Source organism: Pollachius pollachius (genome assembly GCF_949987615.1).
Source record: "Pollachius pollachius genome assembly, chromosome: 13".
In the NCBI taxonomy this organism is placed as follows: Eukaryota; Metazoa; Chordata; class Actinopteri; order Gadiformes; family Gadidae; genus Pollachius; species Pollachius pollachius.
This window is the reverse complement of record NC_136946.1, coordinates 21,429,564-21,456,350: the sequence shown is the minus strand read 5'-3', so window position 1 is coordinate 21,456,350 and position 26,787 is coordinate 21,429,564. Positions and strand designations below refer to the sequence as shown.

The window sequence follows — 26,787 nt, the reverse complement described above, 5'->3', positions numbered from 1 at the left end:
ACTGGGCTATGTGTGGTAGTGGCCTGACCCTGTAGCCCCCCTTGATGTTTGAGTAGACCTTGTCCAGTGTGTGTTTGGGAGCACTGCATGTTAATGCAGATATTAATAGTGTTAAACAATTCAGAACTTGAGAAGAGCAATTGGGAGCCTCCAACTACCGGGCTTGTTGATGATATAACTGTGGGATCAATCGTAAATCAATGGTACTCAGCTCATCCAGAATCATTGCATGCTTTTTTGCATTGGTCGGGGTTCATACTGTAACCTATAAAGCTACGGGATCACTTTCTCTTATCAAAATTCTGTTTGGTGTTTGGAGGTTACCTCAGTAGTTTGTTTAATAATCCATTTTATATATACAATATAAATAAATTGTTGCAGAATTAATGGACTGCCCCAGCACACTGTTATTAACTAAAAGGAAATGAGTAAAAAGGACAGTATTGGTAAAAGACGAGCTCCATTACATTCACATATCTAACTGTGTTGTCCTATTGTACTCGTGTAGAGGACAGGTACTAAAGTTCATGTGAAGTGAATTAGGTAGATTACTTTTCTCATCGCTGTCTTCCCGAATGCTCTCCCTCTCTCTCTTCTTCCTGCTTGTTAAGGTGTGGGTTTTCTCCGTTTTGGATCCAGGAGCTGCACCACCACCAACCCCACCCTTGTCTTTGTCCTCCTGTCCCCCAGGTTTCCATAGGGGTTGGTGTTCTTCATGGGGACAGAGGTTCCAGTTCCTGCCTACAACAATTCAGCTGTTTCTCTATCTCTGATCTGCATTGCCCTGCTTTCCCCTCTCCCCTTGCTCACTCTCCCCCCTACCCCCTCCCTCTGTCTCTCTCCTTCCCTCTCTGCCTTTCTATCTGAAAGAGCTGGTTTCAGCAATCTGTCTTTATAGATCTCTCATACATATTCACTCTGTGGCTCCGGCTCCCGGCCTTGTTCATGGTAATCACAGGCTCTCTCTCCACTAAAAGAGCGCGCATGCGTGCGCAGAACGTCTGCCTATCTGCAGTCGTGGTGGACTTCGCTGAGCGTGCTGCCGCCCGCCAACCAGACACATTTTTGCCGCATGCCGGTAGCCAATGCCGCCACCACCAGGAATTCCCTGCTGTCTGCATTACCGCCGCCTCTCACTGAGCGTGTGTAGCAGAGGGATCAAGCGAGAGTGGTAGCGGTAGAGGGAGTGGGACGAGCAAGGCAGCGAGAGGAGGAAAGAGGGAGTGCGAGGAGGAAAGAGACCTGCATTCAAGCAGTGCTTCCAGATAAGGACACAGGGCACTTGGTGCGCCTGGATTTTCTCTGAAGGATGTGCATCTGTGTTGGATTGTACTAGAGAGAGAGAGAGGAGCTGTGGACCACAGCACATGTTTGAGAGGCGGGTGGACAGCGGGTTCATGTTGTGTGGTGCGGAGGAGTGTGTTGATGTGTGCGCGCGCGGTCGCTAGTTCCTGATGCAGTCGGCGCGGACCAGCCGCGTGTGTATCGTGGTGCTGGAGGAGGTGGAGGAAGACGAGTCCCCCACCGCCTCGACCACACCACCACCTCCTCGGCCAAAATCCTCTCCGGACCGCAAGTCCCATCATGCCCCGCGTCGGGTTCTAACTCATCAGGACCACAAGGTGAGAGCTGCGCTGCTGTACCCTGTTAAACCAGATGATGAGATGGCTGCAATCAAAGCCCCTTCTCGCTTCCCCACACGGCGTCCGTAGGAACAGTCCTGTCATCAGTTTTTACCTTGCAAGGCTTGAGGTTCAATCAAAGGACATCTTGTTCGCAATACACTACCTAAAATTGACGTTAATAGCCTCGCTACAGGAAAACACGCACTGGCGCACGTCTATGTAACACATGACCTGCTGTCGCTGAATATAGCACCGATACAACCGCTCATCTAGCCTGGCAGCGGGAGGACTCCTGCTTTGTCTGGATATGCACTTGCAAGGGCTTGCCGTGTCCGCCTGTGGTACCGGTTTTCCTTTTGTAAACAAGCCTACCCATAGAAATGTGCCTTTTGATCTAATGAAGCAAGCTGTCTGTGAAGGGGAGGGGGAGAGCCGTGCAGCTCGGCGCTAACAATGGGAAGAGGAGCCTTGTTTCAGCGTCCAGTTGGCTCACTTCTAGCGACGCCTCATCCCTGCCTATAGGTGTACGGTGGTCGTTATGGTAAGAGACCCACGGAGCCGACACACGGCTCCACCCCCGCTCAGCCGCCCACCCCCAGTATTTTTAGAGGGGGGTTGGGTCGGGGGGCGTGGAGGTGGATGGAGGCAGGACATTGGATGTTTGAAAGGCATAGCTTAAATCTCCCCTCGATGACAGCCCCTGGCTACAGGGGGAAGGCCTCTTTATGAGCCAAAGAGGAGGGGTCACAACCCTCAGTATGCCCCCCGCCCACCTCCCAAGAGGGGAATAAACATTTTTACACGAGCCGAAACTGAAAATCTTAAAATTCTTGGAATTTCAGGTGCGATCGAGCTACTGTTACATAGTCTTAGCCCTCCAAAGACATTGTGAATACTTGGTAATGCTGGCTTTCAGTCGAGCACAGTGTTATGCAAATTCATCATCTCTGAAAATGCTAGATTCTTTGTACCATGCAGCATTACAGTTTGTCTCAAAGTCTGGCTTCCGAACGCACCATTGTAAATTGTATGACAAGTTGGTCTGTCTTCCTTATACACCCGTAGGATGGAACACTGGTATATGTTTCTTTATAAGGCAATTTTGCACGGTCTGCCTCCGTATTTGTGTTCTCTAATGGTTCCTAGAACAAACAGTGCTCGTATCACTCGGTCTAGCAGTTTGATTATGTATGACGTTCCTCGGATTCGCCCTACGTTTGGTGAAAGTGCCTTTAAATCTTTTGCCCCCTCATCATGGTGTAGGCTACAGGAACACCTTAAACTGGAATCCCTAATCACCGTGAACAATTACAAAAGTAGGATCAAGGACTGTTATGTTACTATTTAACCATAAATTGTTCATGCTCGGTTACTTACACTTACTGCTAATGAGATTGATGCTTTGCGACTTTTTTTTAGTGTGAAATTTTGTTTTTTAATCTTAAACTTTTAATGTTTGTATGCTGCCTTCTTGGCCAGGACTCTCTTGTAAAATAGATTTTGAATCTCAATGAGAATATTCCTGGAAAAATTAAGGTTAATAAAAGAAATGGCCTGTAGATTTAGGATAATAGTAGTCCTACTACAGTAAAGATGCATTTGTTCCCAGATGTTATCCAGTCTAGTATCACAATCATCACAATAATCCCATTAACATATTGATGTAAAGCTCAATCCCAATCACACGCACACACCTCAGAGCTGTGATTGAAAGACCACGACCTGCATGTTCCATCGGACAATCACCAATGTATAAAGTTCTGCTTCTTATGAACCTACGACTCACATCGACTCTGAGCTCCTTCCTGTTCCTGCATGTCGTCTCATCCTTCCACTATTATGTCCTTAATGTTTTGCTTTTAATGGATGGCAGTTTGGTGCTTAGTGCAGACAGACAGACGTTTGTCACTGTTTTGCATGCTTCTCATGGCCCCTGTGTTTTACAGTGCTACTCGCATTCCACACATCTGTGCAAACCTAGGTGCCAACTGGGGCTGGGTTGATGCCTCACAAGTTCCAACATCTGGTGTGTGTGTGTGTGTGTGGTATCATTGGCACGAGAGTTGTTTATATGGTGTGAAGAACTTGTGTCTTCTGCTAGTGTGTTGTAATCAATGATCTGGTCTGTATGGAGTTTTATACAAGCAATGTAATGGATTATGACACACACACACACACACACACACACACACACACACACACACACACACACACACACACACACACACACACACACACACACACACACACACACACACACACACTAAAATTTGTGTTTTTTCCTATCTATGTTCAGGCCTCTCTGCTGAAAGCCATCTTCAAGGTAGACGCAAATGAAGTTCGCTCGCTCATCTTCAAGAAAGAGGATGTCAACATCCAGGTGGTAGATTAATACCTTTTGTCATCGTTTTTTGAACGTGCTCCTCCAAATGCACATTTTCTTTTGTTTTGTGGATTCTGAATATCTCAGCGTATTTCTTTTGTATTGTATCCTGATGACGGACCTGCTTTTGTCTCGGTGACACACCGGAGAGGAGAGTGATTAGCCAGCGTGCTAGTATTGATCTAGGATCCTGGGTCTAATGGCCTCGTGGATGGATCAGAATACCTTTTGTCCGCTCCTGCCCTCCTTCCTACCTCACTCTCTCTCTCGCTCTTGTTTATAATGTCCCACCTATGCCCATAGGACACCCCGCATTCTGTCATTCATTTTACTTTCAAGTGTGTTTTATTTTTTTCCATCTGCCTATATACCTCGGTTATTCTCTCTCTCTTCCTCTCTCTACCGCCCTCCCCCCCCTCTTATTGCTGGGGTCATCACAATGCGTCGTCCCTGCAGTAGTCAGCAACAATGGCCTGGCCCTCGTGTGATTGGCTCCCCGGGAGCACGTGACACGTTTGTTTATACCAGCGTCCTCCTGACTGCCCTCTACCTCACTGTAAAGGAGAGGGTAGGGGGGTTGAAGAAAGACACAGATGGATGGAGAGATCAATGCGATGAGAGTAAAGGGAGATGCGGTGCTCTATTGCTTCTGGTAGAGGTGTTTATATGGCTCGATGCTGAAGAAGAGAAAGACACACTTGTGTTTGTTTATGTGCTTTTGACCGCAGCTATACTGTACTGTCAGAGAGTTTGAGATTGAGGGCGATCAAAATCTTCTCATCACCCATTTCTCAACCCTCCCACTTTTTGAGTGTAAAAGTGTCAGCCAACAGAGGGTGACCTGACCACTTAATCACTGTTGCAAAACAGTGCATTCTTCATCCAGTAGTTTGAGGATTGGTCATTGATTGACGTTTTTCCCATGCAGAAACATATGACGTCATAGTGTACTATATATGCATCTAAGGAGCAGATACATTGTTTAATGTTGGTGTGTGTGTTTGGTTGGTGTTGGGGTGTGCACAGACATAGGTGTCAAACTTGGCTGTTTCCACTGTTCTCCTGCTATTACACTTGTGTGTATTGATTGTGCGGTCGGCTGTGTCGGCAACGCCTTGATGATTGGTTGTGTGTGATTGGTTGTGTAATAAGTCTCCGACCCTCTTCCTCCTCCAGGACCTGGAGAAGCGGACCCCCCTCCACGCGGCCGCGTACCTGGGGAACGCCGAGATCATGGAGCTGCTCATTCTCTCAGGTGACGCTGCTATAACCCTACCTCTCTCGCCCCCTCTCACTCTCCATCCGTTCTCCCTATTGAACCCTACCTCTCTCGCCCTTTGACTCTCTCAATCCATTCTCCCTATCGAACCCTGCCAATGATGCTGCTGATGTCTCTGGAGAACGGGATCAGTTTCGCACCCGTTGGGACCAGTGTGGCGCTGATAACAAACACTGATTTATCGCACTTGATTTCAGGACACTTTTAACCTCAGATGAATTCCTGTGCAGGGTCAGTTTATTCACTCAGTTTACGGCAAACCGTGCCCCTCCCATACCACGTTCGTCAGCGTCTAGGGAGCGTGGCAGAGTGCACCAAGAAGTGTCCTCTACTCTGATGACACTCCTGTCCTAAGAACTTATGTCTCACTCTGTGATCCATAGATTTTCTTTCTTTGGTCTTTGGATTTTTCCGTTCACTTGTCCATTCCGTCAACTTTTGAATCTTCAATTTCTATTGTGTGGATTGTGGTGTTTAAAGGGTTAAGGGGAGGTTCTGTGAGCTTACATGGTTAATTATGGGTGTGAATATAAGTAGTGACCAAAGCCCGGCACGAGGATGAAGAACAACCGGTATTCACCAAGGGTATGGGATTAATCAGGTTTTCAAATGCTTGTCGTACGTGTACGACAGGTTTGAAAACAGGTTTGAAAACCTGATTAGTCCCAACCTTTGGAAATCTTCACGAATGACATTCTAAATGACCTAAGTTTGATCAGATGAAGAAGGTTTTCTTTTCTTTTTTTCTGGTATAGTGGGGCCCTGGTGCAGATACACATGGTTCTCAGGATGTCACTGGTTAGCTCGCTACATGTTGAGTGACATGTTGGGCTCAGCATTCATGCACATGCCCAGACAACCAGAGTCACTTTCTTCTCTAGGAGGTGGAGTTTTGTGTGTGTGTGTGTGTGTGTGTGTGTGTGTGTGTGTGTATGTGTGTGTGTGTGTGTGTGTGTGTGTTTTTTCCTCTGTTTTCTCAGTGATGTGTAGCGACAGGTGCAGTATAGAGGGCTATTTTAACCCTTCCAACAGGTGTACCCCTGGGCTCTTATAACCCCAGGGTTTTGTGACTTAACGGGGTCCCCCCCCGCCACACACACAACAGAGACGGAGGAAGCCCTTTCACTCTCTGGAAGCTTTGCCTCTCTTCTCTGACCCAGATAGATCCATGCTTTACACGCGTGTGCTCAACACACCAGTTTCTATCTTTGTCTTCCCGTCTCCAACTGCCCTTAACAGGTTTTAACCGTCTCTCTCTCTCTCCCTCTCTCTTGCCGCTCTTCAGGAGCCAGAGTTAATGCCAAAGACAACAAATGGTTGACTCCTCTTCACCGAGCTGTCGCTTCTTGTAGTGAGGTATCACTCCCACACACGCACACGCATGCACATGCACACAGGCACACTTACACCCACATTTCATTCATTATCAATTATGCTGTGGCTGCTTCATAATAATTATATATCGAAGGCACACACGCTTGATTACCTAATGCCATTTGTACAGTGTTGGCCTTAGTTAATGCTGCACCAAACTGCAGTAAATGCACGCAATCTACACACAAACGTACACTTATATTTAAATATTTAATGTACATTATAGAAAGAACATGGATTCTAAAATAATTTGCTTATTCTTTCCAAAGAAATTGAGGTTGATGGGGCGCTGATTGTAGCTAATATGAACTTCACTCACTCACTCACTCACTCACTCACTCACATAAACTGACGCAGGAACAGTCTCACTCACAGAAACCCCCCCCCCCCCCCCCCCAGGAGGCAGTGTCCGTGCTGCTGAAGCACAGCGCCGACGTCAACGCCCGCGACAAGAACTGGCAGACGCCGCTGCACGTCGCCGCCGGCAACAAGGCGGTGCGCTGCGCCGAGGCGCTGGTGCCGCTGCTGAGCAACGTCAACGTGGCGGACCGGGCGGGCCGCACCGCGCTGCACCACGCGGCCTTCAGCGGACACCTGGAGGTCAGCCCCACCCATACCCACCCTCACTTCCACCTCCCCTCCGTACCCCGCGCAGAGTCTGTACCGCCGTACCCCACACAGACCCCCGTACCCCACAAAGACCCCCGTACCCCACACAAACCCCTGTACCCCACACAGACCTCTGTACCCCACACAGACCTCCGTACCCCACACAGAGTCTGTACCGCCGTACCCCACACAGACCCCCGTACCCCACACAGACCCCCGTACCCCACACAGACCCCTGTACCCCACACAGACCTCTGTACCCCACACAGACCTCCGTACCCCACACAGAGTCTGTACCGCCGTACCCCACACAGACCCCCGTACCCCACACAGACCCCTGTACCCCACACAGACCTCTGTACCCCACACAGACCTCCGTACCCCACACAGACTCTGTACCTCTGTACCCCACTCAGACCTCTGTACCCCACTCAGACCTCTGTACCCCACACAGACCTCTGTACCCCACACAGACCCCTGTACCCCACACAGACTCTGTACCCCACACAGACTCTGTACCCCACACAGACTCTGTACCCCACACAGACTCTGTACCCCACACAGACCCCTGTACCCCACACAGACCCCTGTACCCCACACAGACCTCCGTACCCCACACAGACCTCTACCTCACACAGACCTCCGTACCTCCGTACCCCACACAGACCTCCGTACCCCACACAGACCTCTACCTCACACAGACCTCCGTACCTCCGTACCCCACACAGAACTCCTTGCTTCACATTCAGTTTAGGGGCCGGGGACATTAACCAAACAAAACAATGTGTTACATAGTATTTGTGTGTTACAAAGTATTTGTAACACATAGCTGCGTATATCAAATGTTTCTTTCCCTCCATTCATCATGTTCCTAGCAGCTCAAAATAAGTATATTTAGATATTTTTATTTTACATATCTTTACAAATCTTATATTTTTACCAAAACATTAAAAACTCCTGCATCTGACCTGTACTCAATCACATGTGATTTTACTGAGAAACGGAGAGTTGATCTGAGCTGAACTGTTGTACTGAGTATGTGAAACCGATGTGCGGAGTGGATGTGTGAATCTGAAGGGCTGTCGTTCCCTTAGATGGTGAAGCTGCTGCTGTCCAGAGGGGCCAACATCAACGCCTTGGACAAAAAGGACAGAAGGGCCATTCACTGGGCAGCCTACATGGGTACGGCCCCTGCACACACACACATGCACAAACGCACAAACAAACACACAGACAAACGCACACATGTGTTTTCGTGCTCAAGCCGAGCATGTGTGTGTGTTTACTGTTAGTGCCCAGACCTTGTTTTGCTACATCTAGCCGCTTCCACTAAACTTGTGGGTCTGGATCTGTGTCAGATGGAGAGTTTTCCCCCCGTCCCGCCTCGACCCCCTTGTCAACAGACGGGTTCATTGTGATAAAGACATTTAAGTTGCTCTTCCCGTTTCTCCCCATCTGTCTGTTTCCTGTTGTCTCCCTTGGTCTTCCCCTAAACGTCCCCTCTTTTTTTGTTGTATCTTTCAATCCGTCTCTTTCCTCTCTCACCGTATATATCTATCTTCGTTCCGTTGTGTGTGTGTGTGTCTCTCTCTCTTTCTCTTTCTTTCTTTCTTTCTCTCTTTTTTTCTTCTTTTTTTAATATATTTATATTTTCTCTCTCTCTCTCTCTCTCTCTCTCTCTCTCTCTCTCTCTCTCTGTCTCCATATGGCTCTCCCAGGTCAAGCTGACGTGGTGAGGCTGCTGGTGGTCAGAGGGGCGGAGGTGGACTGTAAGGACAAGCAGGGCTTCACCCCCCTCCATGCGGCCGCCTCCAGCGGCATGGGCGCCGTCTTGCATCATCTGCTGGGCCTGGGGGTCCCGGTAAGAGAGCCCGCACACACACTCCCACAGTAGAGCACATTCCTCTGCCAAGAAATCCACTCACCAGAGGTGGGCGTGGCATGGAAGGGAGCCAATTGGCCGGCTCTGAGCTGAGGTTTTTCAGATAAAATCGGCTTTTGGTGTCTTTGCGTTGCAAGTTCTGGTTGTGTTCACGGAATGTGCAGCTTCCCCGAACATGAGTCCCTACTTTAGATCGACTTGAGTATTATTGTGTAAGAAATGCATAAAATGACTTGGAAAACCGGTGACTCAACCACACACAAACACTCTACACTCACAAACAACACGTGTTGTTTGTTCTTTTTCATTTCGTGTTTTTGAAGCTGGTTGGCTATATGACATTTTTCCCATTTCATTTTGTTTGTTGAAACTTAAGCACAGAAATCTTGATCTGATTAAACAAACACACACACTCTCCATAGAAAACAATAATTTTCTATGTTAAACATAAAGGACCCTGTTGGCTGATTGGCATGTAAAGTGAATCACTTCTTTCTTGGCCCATAGCCATCCTAACAGAGGCGGACAGAGAAAAATACTAGGCAAAAACATAACCTCTTTGGCGATGGTGTTGGATGTATTTAAATCACATGAGTCATATACCATTCATGTGGATTGCTGGCATGTGAATAAATGAATGAGATAAGTCCACAGTGTTTCCAATGTCTGTCAATGTCGTTGATCAAAGAAGAACTCAGACTTTTGGGGGAATAGGGTTATCTTCCACTTACCTAGGGTCAAACAAGAAGCACCTTACCTTTGTTACCTCAATCAGCCCTGGGCCCCGTTTCCCGAAAGCATCGTTAGCCTAAGTGGATCATTAAGTGCGCTGTACGAGCATCGTACAGTTTTCACACCGTTTCCCGAAAGCATCATTCGTAACGAACGTCGTGAAAACGCTCGCAGCTAACGAGGACTCCAGGGGTATTCGTAGGATGCTAAGAGCATTGTTAGCCTATTATAGCCTCAGTGGCGTTACCAGCGGACATTCCGTGTATTGGATGTGTTTTATTAAAAAACACATCCAATACTACGGAATGCCCAGCTGGCGCAATTTCGCAACCAGTGGTTACTGCCGATATATTACTCATAGACTACTGTTAGATTTAAACAGCAAAGATAGACACATCAACAACATACTTTATTGCAGCAATTTAAAATTCCAAAAATACATGCGCAGCCGAAATGTACCGATCAAACGCCACGTCACAAGGCATATAATAAAATCAAATGATTCCATTGCTCTTGTGTGGGAGGTCGCTTTCGAGCTGCACTTGCTGTCTCTCTCTGATTTTAATTCAACCATCGGTTAAAATGTCCTCATATTGATCATTGGCAGAAGACATAGGCTACTGCATGAATCATGCTGAGACCAGCGGGTGTCCGAGAATTTCTGCGCCGTGACGAACGGGGGATTTGACCCCCTCGGTTTTACACAGGAAACTTGAGATAAGAAGGTGAAATCGCCGGGCGTGCCAAAGCTGCGACCGAACCAGCTTAGCAGTGTAAAAAGACCTAGGCTATAGCCTATATCATCCTGCCCAACGATATGGGCAGGATCTAGACCAAGCTCTCCTAATCGGGTCAGCAATAGCCGTGTGTCAATGCCTAGCTTCTGCCTTTGAATGATACTGAATGAATGGAACGTTGCATTTTTACTGTCTACAAATATTCTAGACTAGAGAGTGCACACCAATCAATGAAACCAGAATCAGATAAAGTTGGCTCTCTTGCTGCGCAAAGCATGTTTCAGAAATCAGTACATTAAGATAAATGTAGTTGTCACACAAGCTATTTTAGATTTTTGTAATACAGAATTATTTCAGGGGGGAGAATGCCGTTAAAAAAATGTACGCACAGTGCATTCAGGATTAGGACTGATACATATGTCGGCCTAGGCCTAATCAATTGTGTTTTAATATCTTTAGCATTCATATTATTGCAGTCTATTCTTTTCGTAGGCTACTCTGCTGTTGGCCTTGATGGGGAGATATTTTAACGGTTTTTAACCCCATTTTCCTGCGACATTCCTGCGTCTCCCCCTCCTACGGAGCCCATTTCAGCACCGGGTCAGCACCGTATGTCAGCACCGTGTGTCAGCATCGTTATCGGGAAACGGGGCCCCCGTTTCCCGATAACGATGGATCCACGCTCGTGCGATCATTCTCACGATGGATATTGCGATCCATCGTAAATTTCTTTGGAGCGTTTCCCGAAACTCCTCTTAACATGAACGTGCGTTCACTACACTACACACTGCACAACGTTCGTAGGATTGTAGCTGTCTACTGGCACAGTGCTGAAATGGGCTCCGTACTGAGGGAGACGCAGGAATAACGCATTAAAACGGGGTTAAAAAGCGAAGAAGAAAAAAAAAAAGAAGAAGAAACACAGAAGCCCTCAAGGAAAGATGATAACCAGTCGCAGCCTCGCTTTGATACTTCAGTCATAATGTAGCCATATGGTTCTAAAGTGTGTGTGTGTGTGTGTGTGTGTGTGTGTGTGTGTGTGTGTGTGTGTGTGTGTGTGTGTGTGTGTGTGTGTGTGTGTGTAGGTCAACGATGTGAACAGCCTGGGTAACAGCCCGCTCCATGTGGCCTGTTATAACGGACAGAACGTGGTGGTCCATGAACTCCTTGCTTCCGGGGCCAACGTCAACCAGGTGAGTCTGAGACGCCTCCTGTTGTCATGGATAACACTTTCAGAAATGTTAAAAGAAAAGTCTTGGTATACAATGAAACGGCATGTGCCATCAAGATCACCAGAAAATGATTGATACCTATGCCAAAGTTCATAGCGTCTCTGATAAGTAACATTTATGTCTGGTAGTGTTAACATGCCCTGCTAGTAACAGTCTGTCTCTGTGTGTGTGAGTTGTGTCGGCTCGCAAGTATCGGCTCTAAAAGTCATTTTAGGGCTCGCAAGCTAAATAGTTTGTTTTAGTTTGAGAACCACTGCTTCACATGATGGTGTGCGTTGGTGTGCAGAAAAACAAAACATCCATAGTTATTTTACTTCCCCTTCCTGTTCCAGGTGAACAAGCAGGGATTCACTGCACTGCACTTTGCCACCTCCACCCACCAGGGGGCGCTGTGTCAAGAGCTGCTGCTGGTCAACAAAGCTCATGTCAACCCCAGAGTGAGTACAGAATCATTCACCATAACTACACTGCTCGATTAGACGTTCACTCATTATATTCACATGTCACACTGCGATAAATGCTTCGTCCTCAGGAACCCTGTGGCTGTTGACGTGTGCCTCAGAAGCACACACACGCATTATTAGCAGATTCTTGAGTTGAAGTTGCGTCCACACAGTTCCTCAAGTGACCATTCATATTGAGTGGGAGGCCTGTGTGTGTGTGTGTGTGTGTGTGTGTGTGTGTGTGTGTGTGTGTGTGTGTGTGTGTGTGTGAAGCTGGTGGGCTCCATCTTTAACACAGATCAGTGGTTCCCAAACTGAGCCAGTTGGCTCTGACCGAGGGTCCCCACTGAGTCACCCGACCACATGCTGCTTATGATATACCGAGAAAATGACTCATTCACCATCTCAACCCTGGAACTAGAACCAAACTGTCTATCTTGTTTTTACCCATTTCTCACGCTCTCTGCCTCTGTCTCTCTCTCTGCCGCTGTGTTGCTCACTCTTTCTATCACTCTTTTCTTTTCTGTTTCTCTTTTACTCTTTCTTTCGGTATTTCTCTGTCTCTGTCACTGACTCCACTTTCTATCTAAGTCTCTCTACCTCTCTCTGCCTCCAGAGTAAAGACGGGAAGACTCCCCTCCACATGGCCGCTTCCCACGGCAGGTTCTCTCGCGCTCAGTCCCTTATAAAGAACGGTGAGACACACACACACAAGGTGCTACTGGTGATCCCATAAAGTGTGGAGGTCAACCGTGATCATTGGGAGAGGTCAACCGAGGTCAGTGTGAGAGGTCAACCGAGGTCAGGTGTACAGGGGGGAAGCGACTGTCAGCTATGCAACCGCTAGTCGGTACCTAAAGTCCTAGTAAGTCCTACTTTGATTCAAACTAGCTGTTTAATAATTTCAGTTGCACCACCAATACATAAGTAATGTCCAGCCTAGTAACAACTTTGTAATGCAAAGTGAGCGTAGGCAGTTAGTTGTCTCTTCAACTTGAGCACTACCAAGTTGTAGCGAATCAACAACATGCTATTGTGTAAACGAGGGAGAGCTTAAGAAGACCAGAGAGGAGGACATTGATTCGCATGAAAGTTGAAATTGTCTGTATGTTTTGTTGCACTCATGAACTCTAGAATAGCTTTGGATTGTAATGACAAGTTAAACAGTAAAACCAGCCCAGTATCCTGTGTAGAGGTGTGCTGCTGGGATCTGTGTTCACTGAGCTACAATCCTAGCTCCCACCCCCAGAATTATGCACAATTGTTACAGATTTTCCACACACAACCTCTTAGGGGTTGGTGTAATTATTTGGTAACAGCTAGTGGGGCCTACACACCGCCCAGACCAGAACCAACGGCCAACTGCTTTTATCCGATCACTCCGTTGCCTCTCGTCTGACCTGTTTGGCAGAAAAGTTGCACTGATTTGTTCCGAACTCGTCCGAGTCTCTCCGAACGTTTCAGATGGCCAACGGTTGGGCCAGTGCCACACTGAGGGCTACCTGTGTTCATTAGTATGTCTAACTGACTTTAATAAACACTTACGTTAAAACTTGACTGTTTTGTGCATTCTCAAAGCAGGTGCCAACTGCCCCGTACTCTTCCAGCTGTTGTGTGTGTGTGTGTGTGTGTGTGTGTGTGTGTGTGTGTGTGCGTGTGTGTGTGGGTGCGTGTTGCAATGGACGCGAGGTTGTTTAGTCGCTAGGGTGTTCAACCTGACTCCAGGCCATATGGTTCATATGGGATCAGTCAGTCCGTTATTGTCAGGCCTTCCTGAGCAAGTTGGCTAACCCCCAACCTGAACTGTAGTGCACTACCGCTCTTTGATATGAGCTCTCCCTCTCAAGTCTCTTTGAGGCCTTCTAAATGGTGTCTTTGTGTGTGTGTGTCTAGGTGCGGAGCTTGACTTGGAGGACAAGAGCAGGAACTCTGCGCTCCACCTCGCCGCCCGCCACGGCCACCAGATGGTGGTCGCCGCCCTCATCGACCACGGCGCCGCCACCACCAAGTCAGTTCACACACTGTTTCTCTCTCTCTCTCTGTCTCTCTGTCTCTGTCTCTCTCTCCCTCTCTCTCTGACTCTGACTCTATTTCTCCATCTCTCTCTCTGACTCTCGCTCTCTGTCTCTCTCTCTCTCTGACTCTCTCTCTGACTCTCTCTCTCTCTGACTCTCTCTCTCTCTGACTCTCTCTCTCTCTGACTCACTCTCTCTCTCTGACTGACTCTGACTCACTCTGACTCACTCTGACTCACTCTAACTCACTCTGACTCTCTCTCTGCCTCTGTCTCCACATCTCTCTGAGTATCTGTCCCTGTAATGGAGTGAAGGATTGTAGCACAGAAGCGGCCTTCTCTTGTCACTACCTCTAGCGGTGTGTTGTTTGTCTGTGTTTCAGGAGAGGATCTCATGGGATGTTTCCCCTGCACCTCGCCGCACTCAGCGGCTTCTCACACTGCTGCAGGAAGCTGCTCCCTTCAGGTCTCACGCACGCACACCCAGACACCGACTGAGACACAGAGATACACGCAGACATAGACATACACGCACGCATGCACGCGGTCGCACGCAGACACATACACACACATGCACTCTTAAACTCGCATATAGAGACACTTGCATACGTACACACTTGCATACAGACGCACACACTAGCATGCAAAAACGCACAAACACACACTTGTATACAGACACACACAAACAATGCTACACACAGTGTGGTGTGGAAACAATTGTGAATAATTCATCCTTGACATTTTTCTGCAGGCTTTGACATAGACACCCCGGATGACTTCGGAAGGACCTGTCTACATGCTGCTGCAGCAGGAGGGTCAGTCGCTGTAGCTCACCCCACCTGTCGGTCACTAAGACTGTTTTTATTCTATAAACATTATCCTTGTCTTATTTATTTAGGTCTGTATCTTATCACTCAAACAATAAATTACAAATAATAACATAACACCATCTTCTTTCTGACCCCACCCTCTAGGAATGTGGAGTGTTTGAACCTGCTGTTGAACGCGGGAGCAGACTTCAACAGGAGGGACAACTTTGGCCGGTAAGCTCTGTCAACAATAGTATTGTTGTTACTATTACGTGCATGTATGAGGGACGTACTGAAGTAAAGTGACACTCTGTGTCACCTGTTTGGACATTTCATGATTTGTTACAAGCTCCGTGTACGTTCAGATGGGCGGGGCTGTCGACCAATGCGCAAATGGGAGGGCAAGGAGGGGAGGTCGGAAAAGCCAGAGCAAATAAAACATAAGATTGCCGATTTCTTTTGTTCATCCTCCGACAACAATGCTACAGCCAGAATCGTCAACTTTAAGATTTCCGTCCTGGGTCGGAATGTTTGTTTTTGTTTTGGCCTGTATGTTGTGTTTCACTGTTCTCAGAGCACCCAGGGTTGCCGGGTTTTAAACAAATTGTTTTAAACAAATTGTGCTGCCGCCATTGTAATGCAAGTAATCCACTGAGATTGTGGTAAACACAGGTGAACCTTGGAGTTGCATTTGAAAGAAGGAGACGGCTTGGAGCCCAGAAGGATTTAAGATTGATGGCACATCAGCTGTTTATTGATTTGAAAACAATAAATGACTTGCAAACATATACATTAGCTGATAAACTTCGTTCAGACTTTCTGTGCACGTGCGAGGCCGAAGTCTAGGACTCGTCCGCGCTTATTGTCAAAATATAATAATTGTGCTTCTCTCAAAATATAAGGCGTTTCTTCACTTCCCTTAACCCGGCAACCCGCGAGAGCATTGAGTCTGGGGAGGAGCGGCGCAGACCACAACAATATTGTGAATTTGGACCGCAGTGCCCATTTTAAACACTTGCGGTCAATATAATATATTGTCTCGCCCCCAACACCAACCCCTATTTGTTAACTAGTACCAACACTCCTACCTTTCCCTTTCCAGTTCCCCTTGTAATGGACTGAAACACTTCCAACACTCAGAAGTAACCAGTCCCCAGATACTCCTTTTAGTTGCGCTCAACCTATCGGCCAATCACAACCTCAACCAGAACCTCTCTGTACCCCCCAGGACCCCGCTCCACTACGCTGCGGCCAACTGTAACTACCACTGTGTGTTCGCCCTGGTGGGCTCTGGGGCCAGCGTCAGAGAGCTGGACAAGAGGGGCTGCAGCCCCCTGCACTACGCAGCTGCCGGAGACGCAGCCGGGAAGTCAGTACTGTGTGTGTGTGTGTGTGTGTGTGTGTGTGTGTGTGTGTGTGCTAAATTTCTACAATTGAATCTGTAACTGAAAAGTGCTTGCATTCTCTTTTTTCCCTCCAGTGCATGTCCTCGTTCTCCAATAGTATTCTGTGTGTGTGTGTCAGGTGCCTGGAGTACCTGTTGAGGAACGATGCGGACCCAGGCGTGCGAGACCACCACGGCTTCAGCCCCGTGCACTACGCCTCGGCCTACGGTCACACGCTGTGCCTGGAACTGGTGCGAGCTGCTCCACCAACATACTGCTCGCCTAAACTCCCAGTGTCGCGTTGTAATTATAGTAATCATGCGCGTTACCAGTCACAATGAACGCTCGTGTGTGTCGGCTCTTACCCTAACCCTAACCACGTTGTAATTATAGTACTCAAGCGCGTTACCAGTCGCAATGAACGCTCTTCTGTGTCGGTTTCTGTTTCAGATCGCTAGTGAGACGCCCCTGGATGTGGTGAGTTTGGGCGGTTTTACAAGACAGTGAGCAAGAGGGCAACGTCGACACCCTCTGCTGGGAATGTAGTGAGTATTGCAGCCTGTTGTGCTGAGTGCATTTCCCCTTTGGTTTCAGCTGATGGACACATCTGGACTGGAGCTGCTGACTGATTCAGAGTGCAGCGCTCCCGTCAGCCCGCTGCACCTGGCCGTGAGTCCTGCAATGGTTCTTTCCCACCTCCCCGCTCTTCTCCACCTCCCTTTGTGTGTTTGATTCAGCTCATTCGACAGCTCGCTGTCTAATTCAATTTGATGAGGTCTAAGTTAGAAGGCACGACGTCAGTGTATCTCTGAGATGCATCTGAGGGTTTTTAGTTTTTTTGCACTACCCTCCACTCCACTTATTTTTAGAAACTAGGTCATACCGAACGTGGATTTTTTTGTAGTTACTCAAATTTTGATTGTGTGATTGGATTGTGTTTTTTGTAAGCCATTCTGGATCTAATGACATAGGGCCCTATCTTGCATCCAGCGCAATTGACTTTCTACACCGGCGCATGTGTCGTTGCTAGTTTGCAACTGGCGCAGAGCGTTCTTTTCGCTCCACCGCTACGCGTCGCTAAATTAGGGAATGATCTTGTGCCCCAAGGGGCGGTTCAGCGAAAGGAGGAGTTCTGGCGCAAACGTTCCCTGGTGCTATTTTGCAGTTTCAGAAAACAATTCCGCCACAAACCAGGAAATACCTGGTTTAAAGTCAGTGGCGCGTTGTTCAGATGCTATTTTAAGGGCGCATGCATAATGTTGCTTGTGCACCTCGCGCATACACTTTGCTTCTCTCATCTACCTAGCCACACATTCCTGGTAAATTATTTGGGAAAGAACAGCTGATACAGCGGTAATAAGTTATACTTTTAAATCAATGCATCTGCAAACACTGTACAGCAAACACATATTTTCTTGACACAGACATCGTGTGCAAGCCCATAACTTTAAGGATTGATGAGTATTTGATTGTGAGAAAACATTGTTTTACCGCGAGTTAGTGTTAGAAAGAATGAATGAATGAATGAATGCGGGCGCGCATGTGTGTATGTGTAAAATAATTGATGAATGCGGGCACGCGTGGGTGCATCCATCTGTTTAAACACACGCAATCTAAACACGAACGCATAATACAGTCCATGGCAATGTATATTAACGGGGGGACACATGCATATTAGGAACACAAGTCGATAAGAGATAATGCAAACAACACTGGTAAGAAACAATGTTTGTTAATGTATAGCGTATATCATTAAATAGAACCACAGTTACCGCATATCATATGTGTGTTTAGTTTTCTTTGCTGAAATTTATTTGAGGACTCAGTATTTCTGAAGTTGTGGAAGAAAACGCTATTCCATGTGTGAATTAGGCAATATTATTTGGCCATAAACTGAGCCATTTGAAGTTTAAAAATTCATGTGGTCATGCATCTGTCTCATCGGGGACTGCAAACGCGCTGTCAAAATATCAACTCGTCAGGTTCAAATGTGCTCATGGCTCTTAAAGGGGATGGGAGATGGCACTCTCATTAGTTTATTGCACGTTACACCCAAACCACACCTACGGGTAATTAGGCTACTTCAGACCAACCCTTTTTAGATTTGCTTCGGGCGCAAGAGTCATTTATCCGCCGGTATAATAGCAACATCGCCATAGAACCGCCCACAAAGCTACTTGCGTTTGGCGCTTCTCACTTGCGTTTCAGACTATTAAAATAGGGCCCCTGATGTCCATTTTAACTGTGTGTGTGTGTGTGTGTGTGTGTGTGTGTGTGTGTGTGTGTGTGTGTGTTTGTGAATTATAATAGAATAGATAGTATAGAATATCTTTATTGTCATTGTAACAAGTTCAACGAAATTAAGTGCAGTCCTTGTTCAGTGCAAAAACATCACATTAAGGTCGTACGTACGTATGCATGAATTAATAAATAACAGCTTAATTTAAACTATAAAAATAGTCCACTATAGTCAACTTAAGTGCACTAGAAATCACATAAGACACACCCACATAAACATTCACATTCATAAATGTGCTTACACAAATGTGATACACAACTATGCTTTGGTATCAACATTTAGTGAGGTTATGGCTGTTGGGTAAAAACTGTGTATAATATAAATAATGTGGGTGCTTCTAAAGATGTGTGTTAATGTTTGTGTGTCTGTAGGCGTACCACGGCCACTGCGGGGCCCTGGAGGTGCTGCTGTCCTCCCTGCTGGAGGTGGACGTCAGGAGCCCCGAGGGACGGACCCCCCTCAGCCTGGCTTGCTCCCGGGGCCACCAGGAGTGTGTGTCCCTGCTGCTCCATCACGGGGCCACACCCATGGCCCGCGACTACTCACACAAGAGGACGGCCGTGCACGCCGCAGGTACGCACGCTCGCACGCACACACGCACGTACACTTACAAACAGATTTTATTACACTTTGCTGTTGGTTAAATGCACATTTTCTATCATTTATTTGATTAGAATATTTCAATTGTATTTTGTGTTTTTATTTGCTACTTATATTCTATTTACTTGCATGTTTATGGCTGGAGCTGAGCAGCTGTAAAAATATGATCTCCTCTGGGCTCAATAATGACATGTGTAATTGTGTATCTGTACATTTGAGCGCCTGACCAAGCAGGTCTCAGGTGGACAACATGGCTTGAAGCTGTGTTACTGTGTTATGACTCCGACATTGACATAGAGATACATCTAGTAAAATCCTTAATGTGTTTCCAGTATTTTGGTGGAATGGAATATGAATCATAATTTAAAACAAATCTAATGAGAATGCTAGATGATGCAGATTGATGTTTAGCTTAATGTGTGTGTGTGTGTGTGTGTGTGTGTGTGTGTGTGTGTGTGTTCCAGCTCTGAACGGATATCCAGAGTGCTTGCGCCTACTCATGTCGGGCAACAACCAGCACACTTCAGTCGACGTACAGGACAGCAACGGACAGTAAGTGTGTGTGTGTGTGTGTGTGTGTGTGTGTGCAAATATGTGGCTCAAACACTATACAAATATTTAGATAACTCAAAGTCGTTGTAATAAACATGTAATATGTAAACATGTGCGACTTGACCACATGTCCGTGGTAGCAGTGAAAAACTCTGTTTCTCAGCGTCTTTACCAAAGCCGTAGACCAGGCCCTGGTCCCCGTGTCGAGGGGCGTCATATCTCGCCCTATAAACTCTGCTATCTCCTAGGTCTGTCAGTGGTTTTTATGTCTACTTGTTCATTTTATATTTTTATGTCAACACCAACCAATCAAAGCGTAGAGTGATTGGTTGTTTTTTCATCGATGGCTCACTCGCATGTAACGTGAGTGGAGGGTATGAGCCCCCAAGACTTGGTGCTTCAGATTCAGATACTCTGATTTGTTAGATTGTGTTTTGTGTGTGTGTGTGTGTGCTTGCAAGAATCAAACCGCAAAGATGCAAGCAGATGTGCTTTGCTTTTGTTGTTTTATCTATTTTTATTGACTTTCCACCCAACTGGTCTGATAAAGCTGTTACTTCCTACTAGAGATTACTCTGATCGTAACAGCTGGTACTTTAAGTAGCTGTGTGTGTGTGTGTGTGTGTGTGTGTGTGTGTGTGTGTGCAGGACTCCTCTGATGCTGGCCGTGCTGAGCGGACACACAGAGTGTGTGTACTCGCTGCTCGGCCAGGGAGCCAGTGTGGCGGCCAAGGACCGCTGGGGCCGGACGGCGCTTCACCGAGGGGTGAGCGCTCAGTCACTCACTCACTCACTCACTCACTCACTCACTCACTCACTCACTCACTCACAGACCAAGCTCCAGTCGAGTTTCCACGGGTACATCAGCCTGTTTTCCTGTGAATAATCAGCATCTATCATGAGGTATTCCTTGTCTTCAGGTTCAGCGATGGTGGTTCCATCGCTGAACCTGAACTCATCACGTCTTTCTCTAGCTGACACTATTAAAAGCAATACTCTGTGTTGTAGTTGATGCTCCTATGGTAGAAATGCTCAAATCTCCCCTTGTTCCAAGGTCTGTTCAAACGGTCAATCTGGTGGGGTTTAACTCCACACAATAGGTGAGGGTTCAACGGTAATCATTCTTCAGCACAGACGGCTCTCCTGTCTGAACATGTCCACTAAAGTGTGTTTGTATTTTCTTGTGACCCCCCAAGGCAGTGACGGGCCAGAAGGAGTGTGTGGAGGCCCTGCTCCAGCGGGGGGCCAGTGTGTGTGTGAGGGACGTGCGGGGCCGCACGCCGGTCCACCTGGCGGCCGCCTGCGGGCGGGTGGGGGTCCTGGGGGTCCTGCTGCAGGCGGCCAGCTCCTACCATGCCCCCACCCAGCTGACCGACAACCAGGGATACACACCGCTGCACTGGGCCTGCTACAACGGTACTCCCACACAGACACTCCTCTATGGTCAGAGACCCATGACAGACAGACAGATGCTGACGTTTCACAGAATTCTGCAATAGCATCCAGCTGCATCCCCGGAGCCGGGGCCTGTGGTGTGGCAGAGGGGCCTGCGGTGTGGCAGAGGGGCCTGCGGTGTGGCAGAGGGGCCTGCGGTGTGGCAGAGGGGCCTGCGGTGTGGCAGAGGGGCCTGCGGTGTGGCAGAGGGGCCTGCGGTGTGGCAGAGGGGCCTGCGGTTTGGGAGGTCTGGGTTTTTTCGAAATTTTAGCTGCCCAATTCAAGTTTTTCTTTTTATTTATTTTTTTATGTTGCTTTGGAGTAGCATTTATATATAGTTTCCAATCAACATTGATGCAACCTATACGCAGCTCCATCCTTATTTCTTTTTATACAGACAAAAAGAACAAACAGAACAAGGGGGTTTTCTGTTTAAAATTAAAAATACGGAAGGGATCACATACAAAGCAGAAAAGAAAAACAAAACAAGCAAAACAGGCAAAGACAAAATAATCAGACAAAGGAGGGTAGTTTCTGGGAGATATATCTCTTCCACATTCCCATATTTTTTCAAATTGACTCTGCTGGAGCCTCATGGTAGAACATAATTCTTTCCATTACAAATATATCATGGATTATATCGTACCAGCCTTCTAATGATGGGATGTCTGTCTTTCCTGGAAGCTACACTAAGAATTCCAAGAAGGTGTTTTGATTGATAATTTGTAGATATTGAATGAAGTAAACCAAAAAGTCATTCGTCCCAATTGAAAATATTTTTTGTCTCGAATACAGATTCTAGCTCTGTGTGGATCCTCTGCCAGAACGTAATGATTTTAGGACATTCCCAAAACAAGTGGCAGTGATTGCTTTCCACGGAGCCACATTGCCTCCAGCAGGTGGAAGAGCCTGAGGGATGAGAAGACTGAACAGGAGTAGTGAAGGAGCTACTTAGACTCTTCCAGCCAAACATTCTCCAGACTGAGCCTGATATTTTCCATTGAAAATTACAATATTGGAGCCAAACTTCCTCAGGGATACCCCTCATAGTTTCCCTTTCCCATTTTTGTTTTATATAGGTGGTACTTGCCTGTTTAATATCCTGAAGGCCCTTATATAATCTTGAGATTACTTTAAGCCTAGAGTCCGAACTGTACACACTTTCTTTAAAGAGTTTTGAAAGGCGTTTTGACTAGCTAACAGGGAACTATTTATGTGATGACGTACCTGTAGAAATCGAAAAAGAATCACAGCTGTTCAACCCATGCAGTCTTTTTAACGTTTGAAAGTCGCTCAGTGTTCCCTTATTAAAGAAGGTGCAGTATGAGGAGAGGTCCTGTTGAGCCCATCCCTTATAATTGCGTCCAATTTGCTTGGTAAAAGTCAAGGTCATGAGGGCACCATTTCAGGATCTTCGTTTCTTCCTGCAAGCCACACCTAGTGATAGTGTTTAACCATGTTTTCAATGAGAGATTTAATGCACTTATTATCTGTTTCTAGTTAATCTTTTTAATCTTCCCCTAGCCTTGCTTGGATTGGAATCCTTCCGGATATGTTCTCAATTTCTTTTCATTTTGCCCGTTATTCTGAGTTCTGTGCCGGGCGCTTCAGGTTGTAAATCTCTGAACTATTCAGAAGAGCGCTGCCGTCGTCACTGTGGTTTATTAACCCAATAACGATTATGTCAACTGTCAACAAACATAATTTCAGAAAAGAGCAGGTTGTTACATACACATCATAGCCTCTACGGTAGTTGCTGTAACAAAGCAAAACTGTAATGTTTGTGTCTGCGTACACTGCTCATCAACCGTGGAGGTATAGCAGGAAGATAATGCTACGATAGGGCTAGGAGCTAAGGGGATCTTGTTGTCATAAAAAAGGTAAAGAAAGCACAAGGATGCAGCAGGTTTTTGATCCAGTGACCATTCACTTCATCTCAGTTTGTCCTAGTGCGTCCCAGCACCATGCCAGCGTATTTCTGCCAGAGCAACAAGCTATTTGGACATGAGCCCTGATAACTGAAGGTGATCAATAATTGTCTACCTTATGTTAATTCAACAAAATATAAGGTATTTAGACAAGGAAAGGCTCTCCCTACCCCTGCGAGAAGGCAGTCTTGTTAAGACTGCAGTTTATAACATTATCTCCACCAAATAAAAGCTTGCTGGGGGTTTAGTCCAATCAGATCACGGCTCATTAGTAAACAGCCTCTCAGAGCCAATCAAGGACTCTATTGCTGTTTGACCCTCCCCCAGGTTCAATCCGCCTACATTATTGTATTTGATCTGATTGTATTTGAGAACTCTTTGATGAGTTTTATTATTGTTATTGGGTGAAAACATGATGTATGACCCAGGGTGAATGGTTGACTGGACTACATTTTTGGGAGTAGTTAATGAGCAGAATGCTCTGAAATAAAGTAAGATATAATATAACGAAAAAATATATATATTAAATTAATTCTATACAAATTTTAAATAATTCAAATTTATACGATTTCAGGCAGACCTGGTCCCGATCGGGACAATTGCAACCGTTTGTCTAATATGCGGTGTGTTGATATGATGACTGTACAGAAAATGGCCAAATGCGAGCGCTATTAAGGTATTTATCATAAACTACCAAGATGGCTGCTGCTGTTGTGTCACACATCCCGTTGCTCTGATTGGTTTTAGGCCTTTCCAATTGCATCCAGAGAGAGCATTTATAGAATACGTCATTAACTGTATTCTGATGGGCTCAAGCCTATGGTGAAACTCCTTCTCCAACCAAGACAGGGCTGAAGTTGTGAGCGCAGTTTTTAACATCATAGATGAAACCATTCTGCGATCTCTCTCCAGGTTATGACGGCTGTGTGGAGCTGTTGCTGGAACACGAGGCCTTCAGGAACATTCAGGGAAACTCCTTCAGTCCACTGCACTGTGCTGTGTGAGTGTCTGTACACGCACGCACACATTAACACACATACGCACACAGATTAGTGATTATGTGGATTGGAGATTTCTGACGGTGTGTGTTGTCTACTGCAGGATGAACGACAATGAGGGTGTGGCGGAGATGCTTCTAGACTCTCTGGGCAGCGCCATCGTCAACACCATAGACTCCAAGGGCCGGTGAGAGAGACACACACACAGACACACAGACACACACAGTTCTGCCCTCTGTCAGCAGAATGTCATTATTATATGCTTCAGAGGTTGATAGCTTGTGAGTACAATCAGAATATACACATGTAACCTGCTCCACCTAAAAAATAACAACAAACAAATAAAACGCTGGGGAGAAATAAAGTTTGGATAACGTTGGATAAGGTGGTCTCTGCTATGAAGCGGCACAGCGGTGTTACTGACTGAGCGTTGAACCCCCAGGACCCCCCTCCACGCCGCGGCCTTCTCCGACCACGTGGAGTGTGTGTCCCTCCTGCTGGGGCACGGCGCGCACGGCAACACCACGGACACACACACCCGCAGCACACCCCTGATGATGGCTGCTCACAACGGACAGACCAACACTGTGGGTCAGTGGGCGCACGCACACACACGCGCGCACACGCACGCACCCACACACGGGTGTAACCAGCGCTCTGGGTTTCAGAGGTGCTGGTGAGCAGTGCTAAAGCCGACCTCACGCTGCAGGACAGGGACAGGAACACGGCCTTACACCTGGCATGTGGAAAGGTAAAGATCACTCACACACTCCCATCTTACTCATTATCCCATAATGCATCAGCTAAATAATGTTCAGATCAGCTCAGATTTCATTCTTTCTTAATCTCTTTGTGCAACTAAGCTTTCATTTTCTTCTTCTCGTCGTCGTCCTCCCTCCCCTCCCCAACTTGGTGTCTCCCTCTCCAGGGTCACGAGACGAGCGCCTTGCTGATCCTGGAGAAAATCCACGACCGGAACCTGGTCAACTGCACCAACGTTGCTCTGCAGACGTACGTATCCAACACCACCAAACCGGCTGCTTTAGGTGTTGACTGCAGAGCCCCGAGAGACCCTCATTCTCTCATCCCTCTCTCCCCCCAGGCCCCTACATGTCGCGGCCAAGAGCGGCCTGACCGTGGTGGTCCAGGAGCTGCTGGGGAAGGGGGCGAGCATCCAGGCCGTGGATGAGAACGGTAAGCCCTGGGGGTCACTGGTCCTCAGTGATCCCCTCCTCTTACCCCACGAGTCTCGCTACCAGCGTGACTCGTGGGGTAAGAGGAGGGGATCACTGCTCTCGGGACCGGAGCAGGACATTAAGTTAGCCCAGAGATACATGGTACCGATGTCCTGCTCTTCAAGAAATGTTTTCCCTTTATTTATATGAAGAAGTATGATATGATAACATTTATAGCACACTTAAATTTCGCAGACTGTTCTCCAAAGAGCCTTACAATTGAGAATCAAGCATACGATTATAAAGTGCTGCACAGCTAACTTGCGTTGCAGAGCACCTGAAATAGGCACCCGAAAGATATGTTTTTTTGTCCAATTCTATATTACTGCATAATAGTAAAAGTAGATATATGAGCTTTAATGACCTCTGCCATGGGGCGCCCCGGTGGCGCACCGGGTTGCAGCGCGTACCATCTAGGCACAGTCCTGAACGCAGCAACCCGGGTTCGAATCCTGCATGTCCTCCCCTCTATCGCCCATACCTGCCACTCAATCTCGCTCTATACTAAAGCATTAAAAATAAATCTTAAAAAATATATAAGATATCTGCCATAACAAATCCCCCCCCACATACACGCGTGTGTGTTGTAGGTTACACCCCGGCGCTGGCGTGCGCCCCCAACCGGGATGTGGCCGACTGCCTGGCGCTCATCCTCAGCTCCATGATGCCCTCCTCCCCCATGGTCACCATAGCGACGCTGCCCGCCACGCCTCGGGCCCGGACGGCCGTCAATCACCACCACCCCTCCTCCTCGAAGCACACCGACAAGTGCGTGGTGCATGCCCCGCCCTCTCTGCGCTCCGGCCACGGCCCCCATCGCAGGCAGGACCGCCCGCACTCCTCGGCCTCGGCGGACGAGGAGCTCAACGACTCGGACTCAGAGACGTACTGAAGAGGCCCCGCCCACTGCTCCCCTTTAACCACAGACTAATGCCCGGTTAATGTGTCTCAGAGACGCTGCTATTGGCCGCTGCCCCTGATTGACTGACAGGCCAGCCAACCACTCAGGAGATCGGGAAAGAGGGAAAATGAAAGTATTGATGTTGGATGAAATGGAATATAAATAGTATACAGTACATTTGAATTTTATCATTTCCCTGTCCACTGCCCGGGGTGTGGGACGCCTCTGGACTGCAACTTTGGATTTTTTGGTCTTGGTCTGTACTGTAGTGTAATGAAGAGGTGTGTGTGTGTGTGTGTGTGTGTGTGTGTGTGTGTGTGTGTGTGTGTGTGTGTG

The 26,787-nt window shown here is 47.3% G+C and overlaps 1 protein-coding gene across 1 annotated transcript; it reads left to right on the top strand.

The window, feature by feature from the left end:
• Positions 1-1,454: 1,454 nt before the first annotated feature.
• Positions 1,455-26,699, top strand: LOC307084630 (serine/threonine-protein phosphatase 6 regulatory ankyrin repeat subunit A-like; the record flags this gene model as incomplete). Its single annotated transcript, XM_079749092.1, has 29 exons — positions 1,455-1,622; positions 3,922-4,005; positions 5,185-5,263; positions 6,573-6,643; positions 7,061-7,261; positions 8,365-8,452; positions 8,989-9,131; positions 11,707-11,814; positions 12,186-12,290; positions 12,913-12,991; positions 14,190-14,304; positions 14,694-14,776; positions 15,062-15,125; positions 15,285-15,353; positions 16,348-16,488; positions 16,644-16,755; positions 16,955-16,981; positions 17,099-17,173; positions 19,175-19,376; positions 19,868-19,955; positions 20,604-20,721; positions 21,152-21,371; positions 24,230-24,317; positions 24,419-24,502; positions 24,758-24,906; positions 24,984-25,066; positions 25,244-25,326; positions 25,418-25,509; positions 26,141-26,699. 29 exons carry the CDS (start codon positions 1,455-1,457, stop codon positions 26,440-26,442), a joined length of 3,321 nt encoding a protein of 1,106 aa, XP_079605218.1. The 3' UTR covers positions 26,443-26,699.
• Between the last annotated feature and the right edge of the window lie 88 nt (positions 26,700-26,787).